The following is a 27,066-nucleotide window of genomic DNA, read 5'->3' as shown; positions in this document are numbered from 1 at the left end:
GAGCAGGGTCTGGGGAACCCACCAAACACAGCGACGACCGCAAAGGCCACAGGACCGTCACGCAGAAACCACTTCAATGGCCCGAAGTAAAGCATGCCCGAAAGAGTCTACTGAATAAAACTACCCGTTAGAGACAGCAAAAGTTAAGGATGAAAAACATCCTGCGAGGAGAGCGGCTCTCACCCGGCGCCCCCAGCAGCGGACGCCCGGAGAGGTTCGCTGCCGGGACCCCCCGCTTCCGCCCGCACAGGACGCGCTGCTGCTGGGCAGGCTGTCCCGGCCGGCTCCTCAGCTGCCCTCCGCGTTCCACCTCTCCTCCCCGGACGCGGTTCGGGGATCGCCGCTCCCCACGCGGCGCCGGCGGGCAGGTGAAACCCCTCACGGCTCGATCAGGCCGCCCGCCTGCCGCCGGCAGCCATTTCTTCCCCGCACCTTCAGCGGAAACGCGGCCGGTCCGGAGGCGGCAGAGCCGAGCCCCCGCCTTCCCTCCCCGCTCGTCCCCCTTTCCCCTCCTCCCTCCGCAGCCGCTTAAGCGCCGAAGAGCGGCTGCGGAGTGAGAAGGGGAATCCGCTGTAATCCCCCCATCACAGCTCGCCACCCTCGGCGAAGCCGCCGGCAGCAGCGGAGGGTGTTCGCGCTGAACCTCCCGAGCCTGGGACTCCATCCCCCACAACGCCTCGCTGCGGCCCACCCCACAGTGTGCGAGGAACCCATTGGCAAAGCCGCCGCCCGGCCGGAAGCCTATCGCCTGCCGCCTCTTTGTCCGGGGCTGGCAACTGCCGTACACAGCGAGCGGGCGGGCGATGCGCGCCGCTCCCATCCCTCTCCTCAGCCGCGCCGCTGGCAGCCGGGCAGAACCATGAATCTGGGGTAAGGAGGGAGCGGAGGAAGGGACTCGCTGGGCTCCAGTGAAAGCCACCTACACCGGCTGGAACGCGGCTCTGCCCGGTCCCTTCACGGCCCGGGAGCCAGCCCGGCCTCCCCCTGCGCAGCGGGCCGGTCCCGCGGCTCTGAGGGGAGTTAAGGCGCTTAGCGCCTCGCCGCCGAGGCGCAGTAACGGGAGCGATGGGGGTGACCCAGCCGAGGCGTGCGGCTTTCCGACCCGGCCGGTCGCGGTCCCGCCAGCCAGGGGAGCTCCCCCAGCGCGGCTCCGGGGTCACACCACCGCCCCGCAACCCCAGCCGCGGCCCCGGCATCGCCTGCTGCCGCGCTGCCACACAAAAGAGGAATAAGCGCTGGGCTCGGCTTAGCTGCCGTATGCTGCTTGAGCGTCTAGAATTGCAGCTTCGGCACTTCTCTGCTGTGGGTTAGCAGGATGACTAGACAGGTTATGAAAGAGCAAGAACCCAGATGGCAGAGAGCGAAAACCGAGACGAACAAAAATACTGACAGAAGACGGCGCGTGGTCAACTTGTGGTTACCCAGCGGGGTGAAGAAGAATCTGCTTGCCTAGAGCCTGAGATTTGCAAAAAGACGTTGATTGGGCAACAACAATAACACTGACTGTCTCAGTGGAAGAGTACTGAGATTGAGGAACTATATAAATTGCAGCCCCAACCTGAGTCCGTGCTCTTCATAAGCTACACTCTGCTGCTGTGTTAATTAGAAATTTGTGTACGAGCTTCAGCTGTGTTAGGTTTTTTGTAATTTTTTCTTTTGAAGACAAGTGTGATTTTGGACATCAGTCTTCATATTAGATTTTCTCAAATTAATGCACGGAAGAAGGAAAAGTGTTTGGGTACTCTGCACTCACACACCTAAATATTGCCAACTTTTTTTTCTTCTTTTAAACCCTTACAATAGAATCATAAAATCGGAATAGTCTAGGTTGGAAGGGACCTTTCAGATCGAGTCCAGCCATCAAACTAAACACTGACAAAACCACCACTAAATCATGTCCTTCAGCACCACACCTACCTATCTTATAAATACCTCCAGGGATGGCAATTCCACTGCTTCCCTGGACAGCCAGTTCCAATGTGTGACAACCCTCTCAGTGAAGAAATTTTTCCTAATATCTAATGTGGACTGTTTTGTATGGAAGCACAATTAAAGATTGTTTTCTGAATACAGCCCCTCTCTGGCCTTCAGGGAGACTTGTTTAACATTTTCTGTAGCACACAGTTTATATTGCTGGATTATTAAATTCTTGAGGCAGGCATGTTGCTACGTATAACAATATACATAGCAATACTCATGGCACATAACAATATACATGGCACCTTCAGTGTGAAGATGTACTTTGTAGCATGCAAATCCAAATTTTCAAGTGTCAAAAATATATCCTCTTCTAGACCTGTTGATTTCTTATTATTAAGTAACTTCTCATAAGTATAGTTTTATAATTAAGTACAATTGTCTTTGTTATTAATGTAAAAATCTTACCATTATCAGATTACTTAATAATTCAGATTCCCCTCTCTCTCATTTTGCAGTGATGGACTGAAGCTTGAAACTGAAGTGCTGGATGGAAAGCCTAGGCTAATTTTAGCCACTTCTGGTAATTTCTTCAATCATTCATCTCAAGGAATCTTTAAAGCTTCTGGAAGTTAAACCTAAGATCTAAGCAACAGGAAGCACAGCTTTATTGAAATGTTTTCCAGATAAGGAACAATATTTTTGCATTGTTATTTACAAGTCCTCTTACTCACCAGCTCAATTCTGAACAGCAGTTTGATAATAATCTTCTGAATAGTCTGTCCACTGGTGAACAGCTGGGAAATAACCTTGACTCCTGACAGCTTGCCTCTCTAATTCGTTAAAAAAAATTAAGTACTGTTATATATTGGCTGGCACAACCTGATAATTTCTGTAATTTTATAGCACCTTACTTACGAAGTAAAAAGAAGCCTCATAACTTTCTGCTTACTTTACACAGAATTACATAATTACACTTACATTTCTGACTTCAAAGCAGCTTTAGTATTTGGCAGTTGACGGTTATAATTTTCAATAAGCAGTTTATTTAGGCCAGATCTCATTACTACCATCTGAGATAGACTTTTCCAGTATATGTTTATAATTAAGCATTAATAAATTCTGGTTTTGTGATTTGTCAGACATATGTTTCTATACAAGCATAAGTCCACTTTCCCTAACGTTCTACATAGCAGTCAGGGTACAGAAATTCTCTGTTTAATGCCCTCTAAATTATATTTCATTTACTGCATTTACCAGACAGCTCTCTAATGAGGCGTTACAGGGTATTTTGAGTCAGTAAGGAATACCAGTCTACTGGAAACAAAACCTTGCCAAACCTCTGACACAGCAATGCTACAGCTTTCACTTTTTACAACCATAGTTGGCATCATTGGCTAGATAGGGCCAGTGTCCATTCCAGAGTGCTCCAAGATAAAGCATTACCTTTGACTTTGAACTAGCCTGAAACAAGCAGTCTTCTCTAGGAATTAACATGTTTATGCAACTGATATAAACAGCACATCCTTGGATTGCATTGTTTCAAAAATTGCATCAAATTAAATTACTTCTGAATTTCAGTTTTCTGCACTGTCAAATACTGCTCACAGTCTTAAGGACTTCTGTAGTAGCTTAAACTGCTACTCTAGATGGTTTTTTCAAACAACCCATGAGCAGCATTTTGGAGTTCTACATTATGTATCTCCTTACTGTGATTGCAAAGACCCTATTTATGTTTCTTTCTCCTTTCCATCAAGAAGTTGGGTTTGCATAGCATGTAGAATCCCACTTTATTTAATTTCTGAATGCCCAGAAAGAACTCAAAAAGAAACTTTTACCTATTCAGATGAGAACCCAGTGATAAACAGCCACAGAACACCCTTACTACTGGATCACTCTGAAGATGGTTCAGGCTTTAATGCTTGTCTCTGCAGGACAACAATTCAGCATACTCCCAAGTTTTAAAATGTTCATCTAGGTTGGAAGCTATTCTTAAAGTCTGCAAAACCATACTATTAACAGTGTCTTTAATTGAAAATGCAAAAAAAAGGAATAGGTGTTACCAGTGCAACAACCACTGCCAGAGCTGTAATTGCATACTGCAGCTGAAGAAGCCTTGTTTCCAACAGATGTGTTCCACTAAAATATCATTCCTACTATATTTTCTCCCTTTTCCATTAGCCATATGTACAGGATTTCTTATGTCGAGTACCACATTCCCTCTATTAATCAATATTATAATATTCTTAATAAGTATTATAATAAACATAGTACTTACTATTATTTTTGAGACCTCTATGCATCCTCTAGGATTTGGGTTAAAAAACTGAGTATTTCAGGGCATAGGTAAGGGGCACGGTAATGGATGGTGTGATTATGCCAGTATTGTTTCTTTAGGCTGTCAGCGATAGAGACAGATAACGTCATGTAGTAAGATGCAGGGACTATCCTGGAAGGATGTGACACACAAAGTAAACTGAAAAATCATGATAAATATACAACTAAAAATAAGCCATTACCTCAGGGCTGTAGGAAACAGAATGAATAGCAAAGGAGGATCAGACTGGCACAATAATTTTATTAGATCTATGTAAAACTAGAAATAGTTACTAGAATATATTTGCTTTTTTTCCAACATGCTTTTGAAGTGTGTATACTGAAATTTAAAAAAAAAAAAAAAAAAGTAAAATAATACAGTTGGGGCAGATGTTACAGGGAAAGTTCCCCCTACCTTACAGTTTACTAATTTCTCAAGATTGTTTTTCAGGAGGAAGTTGTTATTAAATACTGCTCTCATATGTTTGTGTTTGTTTTCCAAAAGATAAATCAAAGCCTGCAATGAAGGTGAGTGGAAAAATTGCTTTTTTGGTTAGAGCACACAAATTAATTAGTTAATTTTTAATACAGAAATTTAAGAACACATTTGAACTGTCTAAATTCTTGTAATCGATATTTATGAAAGATAAATGTGTACATATGAGACCCTTACAACTTGGGATATTCTATGATTCTGATTTCTCAGGTTCATAATAGCTGTTAAAAAGGATGAATTCCAAGTTTAATGACTACTTTTACTTTTGCAAAACGCTTTAGTTTACTTTGCTAAGAAGTTACAGCAGCACAGGGAATCATCTAAATCAGAACTTTCAGAGACCTTAAAGGGATTCTGCTAAAATAGGGATCTGAAGTGTGTTTAAGTTCCAGTTCAGTGATATAGGTTGCCTCTGTCTCAAGTAAACTGGAATGCACTGGGTTGGGGAAGGAAAGAGCAGAAAATGGTCTCAATACATGGGAGATAATTACGAGTGTACATCGAGGACCTTGAAAATGATAAAACTTCAGTACAGAATGGAAAAATCAAGATTGAAACAATACTGGCTGTACGGTGAAAACATATACCTGTTTAAAGCTAGGCTGCAGAAACACTACAGAAAAGCAGAAATAATGTTTATTAATTCTTTTAAATGTCATGCTACATAAAGTTATTTTTCATACTGTTATTTTTAAATAGTCAAATTTAGGTGCTGTATTCTCTTCTAAGGTATTCCTAGTACTTATGAAGATATTTCATTAGTTTATACTGAGTTAGTGTCTATGGATGTAATAGAGCAGAAAAATGACACTTGTTGCTTCAATCTTGTTTCTGCTTGTTACCCATGCAAATTTATTTCCTTATTTAATATATGGTGAAATCTTTATGCTTTAACAGATGGGTAATAAAGCCAGAGCACCTAAACAGGCATTGAGAATAAGACACACTGGGCATGTTCTGAGGTCAGCACAAAATGCTTGTATCAAGCAGGAAGACTTAACAAAACCAAGGAGTGAATCAAGCTTGTCAATGGCAAAAGGCGAAAAACTGCAAGTTACTAAACACTCCTCACACGAAGCCGCAACTAAAGATCACTCTTTGATTTTCCAAAGAGATAGCACAAACAGATATCCTGATTCAGAGAATCCTAATGTTGTTAAAAAATGTAAACAGAAACCTCAAAACCCACGTGTATCAGCTGAAGACCTAAGAAGTTTGGTGTGTTTAACACAAGAACAGCTTCAACAGATTTTGATGACTGTAAAAGAAGGAACTAGAAATATCTCTGAGACTCATAATGAAAAGCAAGAGGAAATGGGTAAGATACTAATAGTTGAATAAGTTAGTTTCATGGAAACAGAGCCAAACGTTAAGCTTTGAGTTCATAATTTAAGTCTATTTGCAGTGAAGGGATGTTACTCATGTTGAATGGTCTCAGAGAAAATACTGTTTGCTATTATGGATGTGAAATTGCCTGTTACTGTTAGGAATCAAGCATTTGATAATTTTAACAGTAAAAACTAAGGAATGCTTGTGAGTATTCCAGTACTTTGAAGAGCAAAACAGCAAGCAATTCTGCGAGTATTTCATGCAAAAAGGAACCATTTTACACTGGGGAAAAAACCCATAGAACTGCACTGTACCATTACCATTAGGAGTCTGAAAAAAAGCAATACCTCAAAGAGATAGGCCTTTCTGGTTTTGTGAAGAGCTTATTTCTTGCTATGTGTCTCAAGAGCAGTAATGCCATTTTCCTCTGGCCTAAGAAGTACATGTATCTTTTTGCCTGACTGTAATATTACTGTTGAGTAGTATTTTTTTTCAATCCTACTAAGAAGCATAAGAACTATTGCATATATTCTTATATTACATCCTTACTCCTGTTTGTGGGCCTATGGAGGTGGTCAGCTCTTTGCCACCAAGAACAAGACACACTGCAGTTCAGTACTTAGAGTCCCAAAGTCTGAGCTCTTAGCTAAGAATAGCGTTTACTGCAAGTCTAGCATTCTAAAATAACCTTTAACGCTAAAACTTAACGTGCCTTAACTATGCAAGCAGGGCTGAAAACAGTTTTGTTAAATAGCGGGGAATTTGCAGATTTCTGCTGTTCTTAAACCATTTACTCAATGCTGAATAAAGTTTAATGGTCATATATATATATGTGTATATTTTTATATTTTATCATAGCTACTAATGAGGTGTCAGAGGAAAACATTATAGTGTTGCTCCAAAAAGCTTGTGAAGTTTCACCTGTTCCAGAGGAAGTTAACTCCGATTCAAGCAGGAAACAAGCAGCACATCCACAGCCAGGACAGAAAGTTATGTACGTAGATCTGTGGTGTTGTCTACAAAAATTGTATCTCCTATAAAGATTCGTATTGTAATTTTTAATCACAGTAAGAATATTTATAAATGTTAATTAAAAAGTTACCTCTAAAATTAACACACTAGTTTTTTAGGTAAAATTATTTTTTTCCCCTCTTTTTCTCTAGAAAGGATTCATGGAAACCTGCTGACATGTTTAGTACCTTGGGTGAAAGAGAAGGGGAGAAAGCCTTATTAGAATTTAGAAAGACCCAATGGAAGAAGGAATTAGGTACTTATGTTATACAGCATATATGTCTGATCAATTTATTACACTCAGAATGCCAAGAAACTGTTCCTTATGCACTTCTAAATTTACTTCTATCAGTACAGTTGCTACAAATTGCAAAATACATAGTTTTATTAGTCTCCAAGACAGATTAAGATTCTTGAATTTCAAAATCTTATGCAAAGATTATCTGTAACTTCTTGCAAGAACGCTTCTTATGCAATTAAACATTATCACAAATAAATATATTCAGTTATGCTTCATATTTTAGGAATTACTTGCCACCGATTTTGTCACTTTCTGCCAGTAGTTGATAGCTATTATCGTTAACAAATTCTTTTCTTTTTTAATGGGAAAAGCATCACCCTAATCTACAAGCCTGGCTGAATATATCAAATTGGAATTTGAACTTGAAACAGTTTGCAGTCCTGCCCCATCACCAAAGGGAATCTCTGTAGCAAAATAAAAATGTTTAATGCAGTAGTAAATTCTGACAAATTAAGCTTTTTAGGATTCACATGCAGGAGTGTTGTGTTTTGTTTTGAACTGGGGTGTAGACCATCTGGTTTCAGGGTTCTATTTTGCATTGTCAGTAGCTTCCATGTATAGCTCCATTGGTTTCAATAATATTACAGTAGTCCAAGACTGGTATAATAAAATGGGGAAAATTTATATATTTATTTCTGTTAGTTTTTCCTTTTCCCCTGCAAAATCTTGTAGTTTTCTCAGAGATTCCCCAATTACCTCTACATCTCTGGGCACAGACTCATCCACCATTGTCTTAAGAGCAAAGTCATGTTTAGACTGATTGGTCAGACAATGGTGACTTACTCTTGTAGTCCATTTTACAATCGAAATTACAGGGTAGGCTTGCATTGCTGCTTTTTTTTTTTTTTTTTAAATTAACAAACAAACAAACAAACAACTGCTACATGTCTGTATTAGGAATTCTTACTAGAGTTTGGTTTTTTTTTTTGAAGACGAACAGGTAGCACTGAAGAAGAAACTGAAAGAAACTTTGGAGGGAGAGCTGGGTTATTTCTGGGCAAAACCTGGCAATAATAAAGCCCATAAAGAGAAAGTGGAAACAACTGACCCAGATAAGGTAAGGCTATCAGTAAACACTAAAGAGCACACGGTTTCCACAGCACTGTTCCAGAACTGTTCAACTTTTACTTCATGCAAGATTTTCTTTTCTAATGTATCCAGTAGAACCCAGTCTCAGTGCTCACTTTAAGATATTGCATAGAATGAATTGCTGCAACTGTTTCACACTTACCTATTGCTCCAATTTGTAACTTCATAAATAAAGCAAATAAAGATCTTTGTAGCATGAGCAACCCACTCCTGCCCTTCCGTGTTGGTTCCTAACTAAAAGGTATAAATCTTTTCCAGTTCTGTTTTGAGGAATTTAATTCCTGGTTATATAATTATTTACATTGTTCATGAACTCTCACATATATTTGATTGCTTACATAATAAACATAGCAATTTGACTTTTACTCTAGCCTGTCTTTTTAAAAGTCAGCTGTCACTCTGAAAATGCTGTGTCAGATAAATACATTATGCTCAGATGAGACTGCTTCTCCAGTGAAACTGATGTCTGTTAAACAGAAGTTAGGATCATAATTGCTTTTTTTTGTGGCATATTTGTCATTCCTAGAAAAGTTACGAGTCTGCCCCATAAGAATTTGTTTCAATCTACATAATTAAGAAATACTGGATATGAGATGCTTAGTTACAAGTTTTGGCTGAAGTTTTAATGACTAGCAGCTTCTAGAAGTACAATTTACTTGTTTATTATATGTTAAAGGCCATTTAATACAAACAAAACAGGTGAGCTAAATAAGTCTTAAACAACAGTGGTCACTTTATTTGCAGACAGTGTTTCCAGCTGACTCAGTTGTTACCACTGAGGAGAACTGTGTCTGTACAACTGCTTTAACCACCGAGGCTAATCAAGTTCCACTGAATGTTTCAAGTGCTCCAGCTGGGCAGTCTTCCGATTTCAGTTCTTATTGCACAGCATTTTTTGTAGGGGTAAGATTTTAAATTGCATGCCAGGTGTCTTTACATATTTATTGACAACAGGTGTGTATCTGCAGTAGTTCTTTCAAACCAGAAGAATTCAGTAGACCTTTTGTGCTCTATCTAGAGAATTGTGGCTGAATGAACGTTTATCAAACTATTGATTCTTTGAAGACTGAACATTTTCAAGACTGATGTGAGGAACAGTACTAGAGGTGTGAGCTGAAGTGTTGCTTAGCTTTTAAGTATGCATTAAAGAAATAGAGAAATGGGAACCTCTCAGAAATAGAAGACTTCAAAAAATATATTTCTGGCAGAAGGTTCAGGAAGTAGTTTTTGAGTTATTGCTAGTAGGCACTGATTGAAGAGTGGGTTTTGTCAGGGAGCATTGAAAGTTCTCAATGCCACGGGAGTTCGTTAAATAATACAGTTATCCATAAAGAAGCAGGAACAGAAGATGGTATCTAGAATTTATTTGAGACATATGAGTACTAGTTAGATCATGGTACAGAATCTACCTGGAACACAGACTGAGCAGTGAACCACAAGAAAAAGGAAGGGATTTTTATTCATGATACATGTAAAGTAAGGTTTTTTGAAGCGAGAGGCTGATGGTAAAAGTTAGAATAGTATTCAAGGACTGGCTTATTTAGCATCTTTGTAACAACTGAAGCATTTTCATGGAGCAGACACTTACTTACAGTTACAAACTTACATTCATTTTTTGTGCAAGAGAACAGCCCAGTTATGCCTGGCAACTGAAGGCAAAGTTTTCTGCCAAGCCATTATTATGTGGCTAGACAAAGTACTGAATTTTTTGTACAGGGAAGAGACTGGCACTTCTCTTATTTCAGGAGGCTTTGCCACAGGAACGACCTTTTAGTGCTTTGAAGCATGAGCAACAGAAGAAGTGGCTTGAAGAGCTGGACAAACAGAAGGAAGAAACTAAGCTACGAAAAATAGAAGAAAAACTTAATTTATCAAAGGTATCTGTGGTCTAGAGGGACTTTTTGGAATAAGAGAAGTTTTTCTCTCCACTTTTGTTCTAAGAAATAAAAAATGAAATTGTAGACCTAATGAAGTAGAGACAAGGATGTAATTACCTGCAGCACATCCAGGCTTTCACTGTAAGTCCATAGGACAGTCTAATTGAAGATTCAGCCAGTAGCTGTTCCAGCATTTCAGTGGCAGAGAACAGACTACCATGTGTCTGGTGTCATGTTTAGAGTGCTTGCTGCAGAGATGAAAACAGTGATATTACTATACATTTTTTTCTTTCCCGCCGTTGTGTGAAAGCACGAGGATTTGGAAGGTGTTGTAGGGACACTGGCCAGACAGTAAAAAGACATTTTCTGTAGACTACCAAAGGAGATTAGAAAAGAGAAGGAGAGTTTTAGACAGTGTGTCACAGGGGTGTTCAAATCCTGTTTCTAGAAATATTATTTTGATACACATATATACGCATACACTTATGCTCCTCTGAAACTTTTTTTTAAACACCTGTACACCAAAAAGTATTGAAAAAAATAGCCTTATCTTTTTTACCCTTTGGTTTTTCTAGGCTGTTGAATGTAGGTCTCTTACACTGGATCTAGACAGAAACTGTGGCCAATATAATTGCTTTGCAGGTGGAGTACCTAAAGAGACTTTTAATACTATCACTATTGGCAAATGTGGTCAATATATCTTTTACCCTGAAGATTCTTCATATAGAAGCTGACTTCTCTCCTTTACATGGTACTATTTGTACTATATTAGTAGTTTTAAGGCCAGTGGAATACTCTGCATTCTTATACAGCCTGATACTGACACAGTCTTCCAAAGACTCTTGTCTTTTGAAGAAACATGCAGTGAAATTGTACTATTGCTAGAATCCAGTTTTCCAAATTACTGTACGCAGCTTCAATCCCAGGATTATTTTTTTCACTATGCATGAGAGTTTTTCATATAACGAGCTGAACAAGAATCTTAGTTACCAAAACATGATTGATATGAATATTCATAGTCTGTGGCCTTTTAGATTAAAAGGCTACAGTTTTTACTCTCAACTGAAGCATTTACAGCAATTACACAATTCCTAGACAGCAATTCTTCATTTTAATTCTACAGTTTGTAGTACTAGGAGAGAGCTTTCCTACCCACCCTCCAAAAAAAACCCTTGTTGCCAAGGTTGGTTACATACCTACACACAACACAAGTCTCTTCATTTCCTGAGTTGTTGAAGGAATCAAATTTCCTTTGCAAATTGAGCTTTTTAACTGTGAAGGGAACACAGCTGTGAACGGTTCTTTATTAGCTGCCTTGGTTTTTAATTTGTGCCATGGGAAGATGGTTGCAGTCACCAGTGAGTAACCTAACAGTAATCTCACTTCCAGCCTCTTTTTGAAAGGAAGTTAACGTGCACTTAATCTCGTTTTCTTCAACATCTTTTTTTTCAGGTCTTGTGTTATACTCTCAACCCTTCTGCATATTGCACCACAGACTTGCATAAGAATAAAATAGATTTTCCAACTACTCTGATCTGCTTCTACATCACAGAGTATTCAAAGGGAACAAAACTCAGGGAACAGGAGGAAGAATAATTTGGATTCTCATTATTTGGACTATGATTTTCTTGCTTCATTTAAAATAGGTGTGAAATTTTCCTGACAGAAGAGAATTTTTGTTTAAGGAAATGATTCCCAGAAATTTTATTAGATTAGGTTATGTTAGTTTTTTTCCTGCTGAATGCAAGTTTTGAGGCAGCCATTCTGAGGGAAACGGTTCTGCTTTTTGTCAGAAGAGAAAACCTTCTCAGTACCTACAGCAAAAACAAAGCCCCTTTAGGTAAAAATCTTTTATTAGTGATATATTGGAATGTCTCAGTTGCCAACACTGAACCAAAAAGATAAGCCGGGTTGGCACAGAAGAGAGGCTTAAACCCAGTATGTCACATCTACAGCAGACTTTGCTGGGATAGCAGTGGTGGCTGCTGCGGGTGGAAGAAATTTTGAAAGAACGCTTGTTTTATAATGGGCTTGTCTATCTGAAAATAGGAAGTTAGAGATTCATCTCTCTGCACAAAGCACATTAATTCTGCTAGAATTGAAATGGAGGGGGTAAATACAGGACAGTGTAAAAGATGCCACTTTTTTTATTAGCGGGAGACTATGTACACAACAGGAGGAGAGTATGGCAGGGCAGACAGGGTGCTGACCTCCCAACCAAGCAGTTCCCAGTACTATTAGAAAAATTACGGAATGGAATAGTAATATGAATTGAAAAAGGAGTACCAAAAAGCCTAAATCCATGTTAACTTACCTTTTTCTTTTTCTTTTTTTTTTTTTCAGTTTCTAATTTTTGTTTTTTTTTTCCCCTGAAAATATAGTAGCAATAGTGGAAGTTTTTTTTCCGGAAAATACAGTAGCACTATGTTTTTGCTGACCAAGTATACAGATCAGCAGTATAATTTCTGATCTGACCTGGCATTTAAGCAACAGAGAGACTTCTGTTTTCCCATTTAGGGAATTAACTACTGTCTGTATTGTAGCCCCGTAACAGAGCTTTCCAAATGTTTCTGTTTTACAAACTGTGTATTGTCTGTTTTGTTAACCATACTTTATAGAAACAGTGTAATTGAGCACATTTCCATTTTTTTGTTGCTTCATATTTATTTAGGCTGAAGAGCATGACAGATGGGCAATGCATTTTGATTCTTTAAAGAACCACCTTAATGCTAATGCACAACACCCCTTAAGTGGAATGTACAAAAAGCAGCCTGAAAGTCTTTGCCTGTCACCTGACCCCCAGGAGCTGACTGCTTTTATTCACCCTTTTTCACCTGCAGCTTTAGGCAACCACATGCCCTCAAAGGTGGGAAACGCAGAAAAAGCTGCTAAAAACAGTGCTTTGGAACACAGTCAGAAAGTCAGGTGAGTGAGCTTTGTAAGGATAATTGTCTTCCCAGCCAGTACATTTCTGATAACCTCCTCAGAAAAAAAAAACAAACCCAAACCCCCAACTTTCTTTAAGTCTCATCTTTGGATCTTATTTGCTTTTTGCTTTTTCCAGAAATACCTGTTGTTTCACTTTTGAAAGACACAAGTGCTTCCATTGTTCATAACAAAATTTACTGCAAATAACCTTACTTTGCTCCTTACTAAAATGAATTTCATAATTGTAAATTAATAGTACGAAAATATTACTTGAAATCGAATTGATTCTAATTAAGAAAGACTTTAGGATTATTTTCTTATGATTAAAAATATTTACATGTTTCTGTGTTCATAGCTTTCTCCGTTCAATGACAGCTCTCCTGGACCCTGCACAGATTGAAGAGAGAGACAGGCGGCGGCAAAAACAGTTAGAACATCAGGTAGACTTCTGTTTCACTAACACTATTTTAATAAGAAAGGATGAAAGGTAGTGTTGTCACATGAATAAAGCATGAGATTTAATACCAGAATCCAGTGAGGTACTTGACTTTCATGCTTCAGATTACATGTTTACAGTTGTTTAATGGTATTTCATTCAGTTAGACCGTACTGTTTTCCTTTAATATTTGTACAGAGATGATTGTATTTCTGTAACTGAATCCTTGCCTCAGAAAATGTACAGTGCAGTCTTTAGACTTCTAGTAGGTTTGTCTGCATTTTTCTTCAGTCTCTACTGTCATCAGGAGGACTGATACTTACAGGTACCCACTCCGCAAATCTTTAATCTACTTTCTCTCTTTAATCTCCACTAATCTTTTATCTACTTTCCTGTCATTTACATTACTTCTGTGGCACTCAAACTGAACATATATCTGTGTGTCTCTAGCACAGCGTAAAGAAGTCTTAATATAAATGTAACAAGCCTGTTCCGGTCAAACTGTTATTCTGCTAGATGGAAATACTAGCTTACAGTATGAAGGTAAAAATCAGACCACCGTTTCCTCACAAGAAAATCAAAAGCATTTTTTGTCTCTGAGTATTTCAAACTGCTTTATTGGGCTGGTAGTTGATTATTTTTTTTCATTTGTCCAAATCCAATTATTATACATGTATATGGAAGTACATGAATGTATAGTTTATATACCTTTAATGTTATATCTTTTAATTTTCCTTTTTTTTCTGATATTACTAGAAAGCAATAATGGCTCAAGTAGAAGAAAAACGGAAGAAGAAACAACTGGAAGAAGAGCAGAGAAGATGGGAAGAACGAGAAGAAGAACAGCGCCTAGCGCAAGAAAAAGAACAAATGCAGAAACAGTTTGAAGAAGATATGCTGAAACAAAAACAAAAGGAGGTGGGGGGTTGCATTTTCTTTAGTGCAGATAATAATACTGGGTTTTGAGAAAAATGGTTCTTGTTCTTCACCTTCAAAATGGTGTTGACTCATCATCTGGAAAATTAAAACTATCTGAAATTTAGCTGTTTGAAACCAAAATCTGTTTCCTCAATAAACTTACACCACCATACAAATTTAAGGCAGGTTTCTTCTTTTGGACTAGGGCCTTTTCAGGAAGAGAAATGGATAAAAAATGGCAAAAATGGAATAGTAGTTTTAAATAATGCAGAAACAGGCGCTTTTAAATGCACATTTAAAAAAAATTCATCCGAGTATGTGATCCAATTATTATTGTTGGTAACTTGATGCCTTTAAGATGCTTCAGTACCATGAACTTTATCTGACTGGATCCAGTGCTTTTGCTCTGGATTAAAGATTTTTCATAATATATTCTGGAGAAGTCGCTTTAAAAGTCATTCATATTCTAGAGCACTCTCCTCTGTAACTATTGCTGAGCTTCACATACTCCTTTCATATAAAAGTTAAGTCAAAAGTAACATTTTGCCCTTTGGTAAGTACTAATTTTGCATTTGTATACATTCTTACCTGTTACAGAAGAGTCTGTAGAAGGTTAATAGCTTTGTCTGATGCTTTATTCTTCCTTTTGGCACAGTAGCAGCTATTACTGTTTGCTTCATATTTGGAACAGTAGCAGAATTCCATGATGCCATAAGACAGGGTGATTCCAAAAACACATCCTCCTCTAAAACCTGCAGAAATATGGCTCCACGGTTTCTCTGCATTTTCTAGACAGAAACATTTAGCAAACAACTGTAGATGCTAGAACAAACTGGTAAAATACTGGTAAAGTCATCTTTCTCTAATAGCTCAGCTCCTTCAAAACATGTCGTGCTATCAGTTGTTCTTCTTTGCGTCTGCAGATGCAGTAGGAATTGGGGATGAAATGGCAATAGCTGTTTGGAAAGGAGACTTGCATTGGGCTAGTCTCCTGTACCTTGAACCTGCTGAGTCTGGAAATTAACCCTCGTATTTAGGGATGTTCTGCTTTTGTTATGGAGACTTCTACTGTCTCCTTTCTGTAGAAGTAGGAGGAAGATTTTTTTAAATTATTTTTATTTAGGCTTCTTTTAGTTCATTAAACCACATGGTATAGGAAGTCATAGATGGCTGAAATCAGATGTCATTTAGGAAAAGATGAATTTATTACAAAGGAGAGAAATATCCATATAACTTTGGGGATCTAGATGTTTGCTTTTTAATGCCAGGACTGAACATCTTTCATTAGCACAGGAGAGGTTCTGAATTTATCTTTATAATCGGAAAAGATGTATGTTACATATTGCATCTATTCAACTAGTTTTGTTTTTGTTTTTTAGAAAAAATGCATTACCCAAAATAAGGATATATCTAAACCTTGAAGATTATATGGGGATTAAATAATTGTAATTATTCTCAAAAGAAATTATCGTGTATATTTACCTTATCTTTTTTTTTTTTTTTAAGGAACTTGTCACTGTAAAAACAAATGAGCTTTATCAGACAATGCAGAAAGCTCAAGAATTAGCACAGAGATTAAAACAAGAACAGCGCATTCGAGAGTTGGCTCAGAAGGGACATGACATTTCAAAACTTCAGAAGAATCTTTGTGGTGGCAAGTACAAGTCTTTTCATATTCACTTTGCCTATTCCTTTGGTGTTCGTGTATAAGTTGGTGGTAGTTTTTGTTTTGTTTTGTTTTGTTTTTTTCCCCATCTGTATTTGGGTCAGAAATTGCTCCCTTGCTTCACAAGCCAAATTTCATTTCAGCTTATTTACCTTACAAAAAAACATCAGTGTTAACTAATACAGAGAACACTGTATTTTAGTAAGCTTCCAATACTATATTACATAAAGGAATAAATATAAAGATATTATCAGGAATGCATAGGGCACCTTCAGACCGATGTGCTGTCGATTAGATTTCCAGTGAAAAAGGGAAAGTATTAGAATCCGAACCATAGTTCTCAGTTTTGCTTTGAGTTCTAAACCACAATAGTCTGATAACTTCATAGCATGATTTAAATGGAACATACATTACTAAGTTGAACAATTTTACTTACTTTTTTCTAGGTGATACAGAATTTGAAAATTGTAGTGCTGACATTTCATATCAAAGGTGTAATTTTTCTGATGACATTAAGAGTCATGTTAATCAGCAGACTTCTCCTCGGAAAGACACTGCTGTACAGACAGGTATGCAGCCCGTCAATATAATTACTCTGTTGTACCTCAAGAAAGACTATAGAACAGCATGTTTGTGACACTGAGCTCTAGGGTCAAATCACTGTCATTCAGAGTGGAATAAAGTTAGAAAGAAATACTTGGACAGACAGAGGTATGCTGGAATATTACAATATACAGAATCACAGAATCACAGAATTGTCCAGGTTGGAAGGGACCTTTCAGATCATCGAGTCCAACCATCAACCCAACACTGACAAAACCCATCACTAACCCATGTCCCTCAGCACCACGTCTGCCCGGCTTTTAAATACCACAGTATTCTTCTAAATAAATGATATGTCTGTATAGTTGTTACTTACCAGTTACAGATTCAAATCACCCAGACTGAAATACAGTGTTGACTTAGAGTCATGGTCACAAGCTGTGTAGGACTACATTTATTAAGGCGTTTAAACACGTATTTGTAATAGTCTTCAGTGTGAGTGTTCACAGGTTTATGTAATGTGGTTTTGCATCAAGCAGGGTTGGGTTCCTAATGAATCCTTGAAAATAGTGGCAGAAACATTGTCAATAATTCTTGAATTAGAAAACTAGACTCATTAGAAAATGAGAGCTTGCATGCAGATGCTTAGGAGAGCATTCGTCAATTCTTGCTAAACAGCCAGACAGAATTGCGGGTCCATCTAGATAGAACACTTCCCAGTCTTTATCTGGATATTGTGTCACACCATTAAAAACCCAGATCAAACTTGGTCTGCATTTATTGATGTTGTAGATGAGGTGTGAATGAGCAGATTCACTGGAAACTCACAGTCACTTTATGCCTTCTATTTAGAAATTTATCAGCTTCCTATCCCTTGTGAAGTGGAAGCTTTATTTTATTTTCATTTGCTTAAGCAACAATTACTATTTCTGGTTTTGACAGTGCTGGTAGAATTTTTACTGTGAATTTGGAGAGTTGACAAATTAAACAGTGTTTTCGTGTATGTAAAGAAACAAACTGGATTGCTAGTAATATAAAAATTGAACAAAATATTTCCATTGGAAGACAAGGATTAGGAAAGTAAGTTATTCCCAGTAGTGCTATGAATATGATCAAACCACCAGCATGCTGAAAAACTAAACAGAAGCTGCGTTTTGCACTTTACCATGACAGAAACAGAATTCTACATTTTAAAATAATGTAGTTTCATTTTACTTAAATTTTGCTTTTACAATCACTTGGTTTCATTCTCCAGTCTTTTTTTCCTTCTTATTGAGTTTGCTTGTACTGGTCCTATCTATCTTCCACATCAAAAAGAATAAAAAACCTTATAAAACTGTAACAACCAATTTTTGAATAAAATCAATAATGGTAGATTGACAGGCATACAAAAGTCAAACAAGTAATTTGAATAGCTTAGACTTGGAGTTAAAATATAATTTTTTTTTTTTTAGATGACTTTAATACTTCAGCATACACCGAGTCAGCCGAGGAAAGAACTGTGTGTTGCGGGTCACCTGATATCTCCATAGAATATAAAGAAACCTCTAGCAGCAAAGCATACCAGAAGGAAATGCAGTATATAGATAAGAATAAAATTTCAGGAAAAGAGAATGGTGGCATTTCCGATGATCTATATGAACAATACGCAAGAAGAGAAAGACAAATTAAGCCTTCAGAAAAGTACAGCAAAAGACCTGACTGGAACATAAACAAGCCTGGGAAAAGATACATTCCAGCATCAGAAAGATACCCTAAACAGCTACAAAGACAAAGGGAAGAAAACAAAATAAGACGACAAATGGAGCTGCTTCAGTTGGTAGAAAGAAACACCCCTGGGAATCTCTGCCTAAAAAAGGGTGGTTATTTAGACAGGTCTCCTTCACCTCGTGAAGAAATAAACTTGAAGAACAGGGGGCACAGAATGAGAAAGGTAACTATTTGCTCTTTAACAATGATGATGTGTATTTTTAAGACTCTTGTTCTACACGGTTTGCCTGGATGGGAATCAGTAATGTAACTCAAGCATTGAGAATTTTCCTATGACTACACTTTGTGTAAAGCATGGTATTACCGTGCTGTTTCGTTCTTCATGATCAGGAGAATATATTCAGATTTTGTGACTTAGCTTTACTGTTATTTCAGTCTTCCAAAGTGTTTATTCTCTTTCATTTATTCACTACAATCGATTTATTTTGTAAAGAGGGAGCCTGATGGAAAGCAGTGTGCAGGACAGAACAAGACTGACGTGCTCTTTTTTGCCCAGTCATTATGTTGTGGTGGTGGTTGGGGTACAGGAGTACCTGTTCAATAAAACAATTTTTATTTCTGCAAAGAATATGGATTACTGAGGATGTACTCGGTTGTCATAAAAACGCGTCCTTCTTAGTGGAGTAATTTCTTCTCCATTTGCAGTAAGTGTGTATTGGTATAGCTTGTGTCTGGGGGAAAAAAAACAATTTTCTTCTAAGGAAAATACTATCAAATATATTTGTGCCTTTTCTCTCTCTCCCTCTCTCTCTTGCTTGCTCGCTGTCTGCGTGTTTGTAGATATATATGTTTGCCTGAATACCTCACTTTCTCACACCTTCCAGTAGAAAAAACTCTGGTCTAAAAAAGTTGGCTACTTAATTCTGGTTTAGCCATGCGTTTACTGTGGTAACATACACATATTTTAGGAGCTGTGGATATTTAAAAAAATAAATAAATGTGACAATATGTAACTGTTTGCATAGGTATCTTTGAAGATTTATTAATTTGTTAAACTGAGTTTATTGGTTCATTTGAGGTTAATGGTAAATCTAAGTTTTTTGCTTATATTATTGAAGGGTAAATATTTGAGAATTTTGTACCTGATAAATGGGGCAGTGAATTTTAAGATAAGTAAGTGCTGTCTGATACCATAAGAGGCAGGGGATGTGTTAATATTTTTTGTTTAAATAGAAAACTACTACTGACTGTATCTAGAAACATGACCTTTCTTTTTGATGCCGTGAAAGACGAAATCAGGACTCAATAGTCGGGATGACTATTAAGCAGGTATCCTTTATTGCAGCGCTGGACGCACAGGGGATAGCTCCTCCAAATGTGCGTGCCCGACAGAGTCAGTTTAACAACATATATGCACACCATACATACATATTCATGCAAGGAGTTTTAACGTATTCATTAGTTTCCAGTAACTCATTACCATATGCTACCTCCCTCTTGGAGCCCCCCATTTGTCAGAGATAAGATAACATTGTGCTGGCCTCACAATTGCTATCTACATAGGTACCTTCCTGTCTTGTTACTTATCGTAGCTCTGCAGGGGTGTAGGCCCCTATTTGTGGTCAGCCAAGTTATATTTGCTAACTCATACTTAGGTAAGCAAACCTTCAAGCCATACCTAGCCTTATTCTTTAATTCATTTTAATAATAATTATCTTGGGTTGAACCTTTCATGTTTATAAATGCAGCTTTCCAAGGTCATTGGAAAACATACACAGTATTTCTGATAGTGCTTAGAGCTGTCAAAGACAGAAAATTGAGGCATATCCTCCTGTAATTTGTTTATTTCAGTTCATAGACACTACAAGTCTCTTTAATGCAAGTCTTTGATAAATACCTTTCTCTTGAACTCAGGGCAAACAGTCCTTTTGGAATTTCAGAACAAACTTGTCTTGAAAAATGACAGCTTTTAGTATAAAAAACATGGAGCTTTTTATTTTAATTTTGTGTTTTTTGGTTTTCTCCTAGGAAGAACAATTACGTAAGAATCATTTGAATGCAGAAAGGTACGTCAATACTCTGCATTAATGAAAGGTATAAATACATTAATATTGAAATATATATGCTTTCCTGATTTTTAATGTTTTTTAAAAGAATTTAGATGCATCTAATTGTCTACTATTAAAAATACACAAGACCAGACAGTAAATGAGCTAAAGTCCCGTCCTCTGAGGATTCTTTGTCTCACTATTTGAGAAAATAAATCACATTATTAAGTGTTGTTTGGTTTTGGGTTTTTTTTAACTGAAATTGTTTCATACAGATCTGAATCACCACCTGTTCCAGCAGTTAAGAACAGATTACACCAAGCACAACAAAAACAGATACATGCTTCTAATTTCCTGGTGCATAACAACAGCAGAAGAGAGAGAAATAGCAGGAGAGCTGCAGAGCAGAGGAGCTCCCCTCCTTCCGCTGCAGAGGCCACCAGACCTCCCTCTTCACAGTTCGTTCCCTATGTTCGAACTAATGAAGTCTATTGTCTTGACCCAGAGGCACCAGTGACAAGACCTTCAACACATGACCCGCAGTATCAACAGTTTAACGGTACCAAAATGTATTGTGAACTGATTAATGTAGAAGAGATGTTACACTGATTTAGGTTGACGTACTGCGATTTATTTAATTTGGTATTTGTTTTTACTGAATTTTGCTGTTACCCATGTGTGTCACAGCACTGTACAGAAAGCCTGTGCAACCAAATGATACTAATATTAAAAAAAAAAAAACACCACAGAAAAGTTTAAAAAAAATCAAAGAAGCAACAAAATTTATTATTCTTTTATCTATTTTGTCTGTTTAGTGAAGTATGATTGTACTTCTCTGGTATTATTGTATATAGATTTGGCTTTAAGAATCTAAGTGTTATTTGACTTAAAAATAGTGATCGTAATCTAGTAGCAACCAAAATCTGATTCTCACAAACTGTGAAGATCTACAGCTTCAGAATTAAAACAAAATTGATAAAAGAGTATTGTCAACTGATTTGGTATACATTTACTTTTAGATTCCTACCAAACGCCACGACAGATTTTTAGCTCTGATCACGTTAGAGATCCTCTTCTAAATCCTGATGTAGTTAAAATCAGAGAGAGACAACAAGCAATTCTCAAAGGATTGTCAGAATTACGCCAGGTAAGCAAAAAGTTATTGGATAAACATGTATGCATATATATACACTAAAGTAAAAATGAACATTGCAAACTATTACATAGTCAGAAGCAGTAGTCCTTAATTCATTTTTCCACCATATATGATAAGTTTTCAGCCTTGTCCTCTACTTCTGTTCTCTATTACTAATTTTGCTTTTCATGCATGACTTCTACCTTTGGAGTCCCTGAGAGAGACTATGGACTCCATAGTCCTTAGATGAGCTGTGAAACACTGGAATATCTGAGGAGACTTGGAACCAAGAGGAATGGCTTTATTTGGTCTCCAGGTTTTGATAGTTAGGGTTGCTTATAGTAAGAATGTTTCAATTTTAAGGGAAAAAAAGAACAGTATTTTAACAAAACACTAGGCCCCTTATTAATAAAATGACAATTCTGCCTTTTTCATGGGAAAGCCAGTCGTGACACAGCAGTGTGACTGGTTCAGAAGAGTCAGTGTGGTGGTAATCGTGTCAGTACTGGAAATACACTGTAAATTGCAAATTTGAAGTTATAAAATCCCTCCAAGATAGCTCTTCTTTTGTTAACACGTAAAAGTAAAATTCAGGATTTATCAGTCAGCCAGATTTAGTGAGTGAATATAAAATTAAATTTAGTTTAATAATACACACACAAGAGCTGCTGAGACAAAAGCCTGTATATGTTTGTAAACACGGGTCTATTCGTAGTAAGTAGCTGGTAATGATTAGATCTACAGGATTGCCAGAAGGATGCTGAATATGGCCAGACGGATTGTAAGGATCCATGTGGCAGTAAATTAAAGAAGCACAAAAGATTACAGCTGGTAACTGTGAAGTTACATATTTTCCTGATTGGAGTCAGAATACCAGAAAAAATACCATCAGGCATCTAGTTATGAAAACATGAGGGAACGTGACACTCACCTGTTGGCAGCGAGGTGTCACCCACGGCAGGTTCAAACCGCAGCTCTGCAGAGTCACACAGTTTCCTGCTTCTAAATGGCCTGACAGGGGACTGCAAGACAAAAAAAAAAAAAACAACTACATTTACTTATAGGTTTGCATTTTGTTCTCTTAGAACACTAAAGATAAAGATGAATCAGTATCTTCCCTTGGTTTGAATGGTTCTGTACTAAAAGTACTTTATTGCTTGCAGCGCTGTTTAGTTTTCTTTGCCTTAAGGGAGAAAAAATACAAATAAAGGGAAGAAAATCTGACAGACTTCAGTAAACAAAGCGACCAGTAGTTAACACTGAATTATTAATTACCTGCTGTGCTTTAGAAAGACAGAAGTGCTGCCATGCATGCACCCTGCTTCAGGAGTAGGTAAATTCCTTGTGCAAATGAAGGGTCGTGGCTCTCTGCAAGTTATTAAGAAAAGTTGTGAGCCGAGAACACTGCAAGGTTGCCAGTTTCTAATGGCTTCCAGATAGGTTTGGCTGGATCAGGTCTTCCCAAGAGCTCATTAACGTTTTTTGTTAAATATCTACAACTTTTAAATATTTTGTATTCAGGCTTCATTTATTTGCCAATGGTATTTTGGTTAAGAGCAAAGCCAGCTTCAAAGCACAATTTGATCCTTGTCCTTGCAGAGGTGAACAAAAGCCATGGATATTTGAAGAGATTTAAGGGGATAATATCCATGTTGGCAAACTTAAGAGACAGGAGCTTTAGGACGCTTTTGATGCATAGTATATAATCAGGTCTTAACAGTGGCTAAAAACTAACGTTAAGATTAGTTTCTCAATAGGACTTGGTTCTGAAAAAGAGTTAACTTAAAACACGTAGAGTTCTTTTTTAAGTATCCTACCAGCTGCAGAACGCATGGAGGCATTACTGGGTGAACGTCGGTGTAGCCTCTGTACTTAAGTATTGAATGGTCCTGCAGATGACACCTCTTCTGCATCAGTTAATTCAATGAGAAAGGAAAAGTAATGCAGTATTTTGTGTGAAATACAATTTAGACAAAGAGCAGAGTTTACTTTTCTATTTCAGAAGATAATATTTTTTTTTTTTTTAAATTACATATACATGCATATATATATACATTGGATTGATAGTTTCAGAATATTTTTTTTTTTCACTAAATAGTTGGCGGTTCTTTAGCCTTCTTTTGTCTGGGGGAATTCACAGGTAGTTTGACCAGTCTTTAGGCTTTGAAATACACACCCAGCTAGAGTGATAGATGAATACAATGGGGCTGTGTCCGTAACAGCCCGGCTGAACTGGCTGGACCACAGAAGACACCAGTGCAAACCTGGCAGCTGAGGGCCTTCCTCCACCAATGGGAGGGAGAGTCCCTCATTGCATTTGGTACAAGGCAGCAGGTCTCTTCCTACATTCCAGGTGACAGCAGTAATAGGAACTATCAACAGACTTCCTCGCTGAAAACCAAACTTTGAACTGAAACTTTGTGAAAAAGAAGGGCCAAAGTTTAGCAAAAAGGACAAAAACCCCAGCAACAGTCAGTACGTACCGGAACAGCTTATTTTTACTAAGGCAAAACCACTGGAGCCTACAGTGGCTGAGGGATCTTGCCGGCCACCAGCAGGCTGCCCAAGGACATGCAAAGCAGGCCCTCACGACTTGTCCCTGGGTGGATATTTCACATTACTTTTTCTCCAGGCCCTTTTTATTACTTTTGCAAACCACATGATAGACTTCGTTCCAGTTCTCAATGTTACTTGTTTCTCACCTCAGCTCTGGGTTGATTTAGGGCAATTTATTGCATGACTTTGTTTTGTAACAGGCTATTAAACACGGAAAACGCTCTATAATAAAAGTAATTCTTGATAAAGAGACTTGGAGAAGTCCACTGACCCATTAACAGAAACAGCAGATAACCGTTGATCATTAGAAAGCAATTCATGGAGGGATTGAAAGCAGGCAGCTGCTGCTTTTGGAGGGATGCAAAGTGAAGTCCAACAGGCTCCTTTGCTAACCGAAGCCAGTTCTCCAGGCCCTCTCTCCCCTTCTGTGCCACCAGGAATATCTCGTCTAAATTCCGGTAGGACCTGCTGGCCTGCGCTAGGTCTATACTGAGCTGTGCCAGCAGCCTGTCACCTTCTCTTCAAGAAAGGTCTTGTAACTGAGGAAAAAGACCATTGTCACTTATCTTTTTTTTTTTTAACCAAACTTACTTGGTGCCAAATTACTTCTGAAAGGTCTAAAATGGATAGAGACCAAGGGGCCAGGTGTATCAATATATACAATTCTATTAATTTCAGTAAAGAGCTCAAATTTAGGACTGTACCTGCCCTAGCTGGATCAGGTATTAGTTATGGCTCAGCCAAGGATACACTTCCAGGAGGTTTTTTTATTACGGGTTTTCTCCTGGTGGGGTACTTAGGAGAGCCATTAACAAAGCAGGAACTCACACCTTTTGAGAGTGAATACGCAAATCCCAAAACGTCTGACACTGCTCTAGTGCAAATGGTAACGATGTCCTGTATCTTAGAGTGTAATTTACGTTAAGACTAGAAGCTGGTGTCCTTCAAGGTTTTAAGTTCAGCCTCATACAAGAATACATTGGAACACCACAAACGCAGACACAATGCACAGAGGAGCGAGCAAGTTAAATTTAGTGCAATGTAAAAGTCCTTTTTCCTCTGCAAAGTCATCCCTGGAAACTGGACTGGCTTCCACCTCAGTCCCACCACATCTTTGCTGAAGACAGGAAATCTTGAGTTCCCTCTCTGCTGAGTGTATTACATTGTACTGCCTTTTTTTTTTTTTTTAAGTTGTATATTTAAAAAGCATTGAGCCATAACAAGTGAATCGTTCTAAAATACGACCCCGTGACACTTTATTAGCTCAGGCTGCATGAGGAAGACAGAACATTCACATTTATATTCCGTTATTTCAGGGCCTCCTGCAGAAGCAGAAGGAGTTGGAGACTGCTCTGATTCCTGCTATAGCTCCGGAAGAGAACTTCATTTCGCCATTTTGAGAGGTACATAGGAATGTTCAGAATTCTTAAAATGTAAATGCACAGCACTTTGTTTGCTATTGTAATTAATTACAAACCATCTGTATTTTTTTATGAAAGATTTAAATTATGTGAATTTTGATAATTACAGGGTCATTTTTCATATTGAAGATACATTTAGCTAATGATGGAGTGTCTGTTTAGAATGGTCTTCATGCTGCCTGAAGACTTATGTCCATTTAATACAAATCACCAAAACATAGTATAAAAATGTTACATGGCTTTTTGTAGAACTCGGTGTATGTATTTTGATAAATAAAAAGATTAAAATGTATTCTGAATGGCTTGGGTAGACTTTGTTGGTATTTTTAACCATATGAAATTGCTTGCACTTGTCTAAAACTAAAAGCTGTCTGGATAGTTAATATGTATTAACCCAAGTGATCTCAAATTTTAAAACCACAAAAGTGCTGACTAAACCTTTCCTCCCCTCTCAGTCAAACAGGAGAGCAGCGCTTAACGTGACAGTGAGCTGGGCCCAAGGCAGTAGGACTCAATTTAAGAAGTTTTATTACCATCAAGGTCTCAACAGACAATATTTAATGCTTCCAGTCAGAATTAAATGTTTAATTCTGATTAATTTGCTTTTAGTCTTCAAAAGACAGGATAATCTGGGATAAAACCGTTTCTCTTCTAGATGTCTGCCGAAGACGCGTACCCTGAGTTGATGGTAGTTGTTGTGTGGTTCCATGTGATAACTGGCACAGAACCTCCAGCCTGAGGCTCCCGGCAGCAGCTCTTCTGAGCCGTGACCCGAGGGTGCAGGTACCCGATAGCGAAGGGAATAAAGGCGCCCTCTGGGTTGTGGGCCAGGGCACGCACTGGGTGAGAATCCGCACTTGGCGTGAGAGGAGGTAGAACAGCTCTTCACCCATCCATTACGGTTTCTTGATTCTGCAAGTGAGTTCTTTTTTTGAAAACAGATTATCTATTTGCCACGTTCGGTGGGAGGGTAACAACTGCTACACTAGTCTAGTACTGGCCTGTTCTTAATCTAAACAAATAAATCAAACAGCTGTTAATGGGAGGAAAGACATTCAACGTGAGGGGTAGTTCTGTGGGGTAGGTTGGTTTGTTTCAAAAGCTAACCTTTTTTAACCAGTATATTTTTCCCTAACTAATTTTGTGAATTTCAAATCATGTAGTTTCAAATACATCATCTGGTACTAAACCACAGGTCCTACATAAAAGCAGTACAATCAAATTGCAAGCAGAAAAAAAAACCAAAACAAAACCAAAACCCCAAACATTACGACTTTGGACAACCTGAAGACCAGAGCAGTAAACACGAGTCCAGAGCACTAGTGTGTGAACCCAGCTGTGGAATAACCAGGGCAGGCTTGAGGCTCCC

General features: G+C 38.1%; 1 protein-coding gene across 2 annotated transcripts; it reads left to right on the top strand.

Moving 5' to 3' along the window:
- The first annotated feature begins 773 nt into the window (after nucleotides 1-773).
- Nucleotides 774-25,994, top strand: CCDC66 (coiled-coil domain containing 66). 2 transcript variants are annotated; one of them, XM_074151383.1, is made up of 19 exons: nucleotides 774-870; nucleotides 2,436-2,500; nucleotides 4,739-4,761; nucleotides 5,627-6,047; nucleotides 6,917-7,052; nucleotides 7,222-7,325; nucleotides 8,303-8,427; nucleotides 9,204-9,362; nucleotides 10,205-10,336; nucleotides 13,008-13,261; nucleotides 13,620-13,704; nucleotides 14,457-14,618; nucleotides 16,125-16,272; nucleotides 16,731-16,853; nucleotides 18,282-18,760; nucleotides 20,566-20,603; nucleotides 20,861-21,144; nucleotides 21,605-21,732; nucleotides 25,593-25,994. In XM_074151383.1, exons 1-19 carry the CDS (start codon nucleotides 860-862, stop codon nucleotides 25,674-25,676), a joined length of 2,961 nt encoding a protein of 986 aa, XP_074007484.1. In that variant the 5' UTR covers nucleotides 774-859; the 3' UTR covers nucleotides 25,677-25,994. The 2 variants fall into 2 exon arrangements, with proteins under 2 accessions (XP_074007484.1, XP_074007485.1); XM_074151384.1 differs by lacking the exon at nucleotides 9,204-9,362.
- The last annotated feature ends 1,072 nt before the right edge of the window (nucleotides 25,995-27,066 follow it).

The sequence above is a fragment of the Numenius arquata genome, chromosome 8 (assembly GCF_964106895.1).
Source record: "Numenius arquata chromosome 8, bNumArq3.hap1.1, whole genome shotgun sequence".
NCBI lineage: Eukaryota > Metazoa > Chordata > Aves > Charadriiformes > Scolopacidae > Numenius > Numenius arquata.
This window is presented reverse-complemented; position numbering and strand designations above follow the sequence as displayed.

What these genes read in the sequence shown, in the direction of transcription:
- CCDC66 (XM_074151383.1), top strand. An exon ending in TGAAAAGCAAGAGGAAATGG is followed by an intron (nt 6,048 to 6,916) that starts GTAAGATACTAA and finishes ATTTTATCATAG; the next exon opens with CTACTAATGAGGTGTCAGAG. An exon ending in GCAGTATCAACAGTTTAACG is followed by an intron (nt 21,145 to 21,604) that starts GTACCAAAATGT and finishes ATTTACTTTTAG; the next exon opens with ATTCCTACCAAACGCCACGA.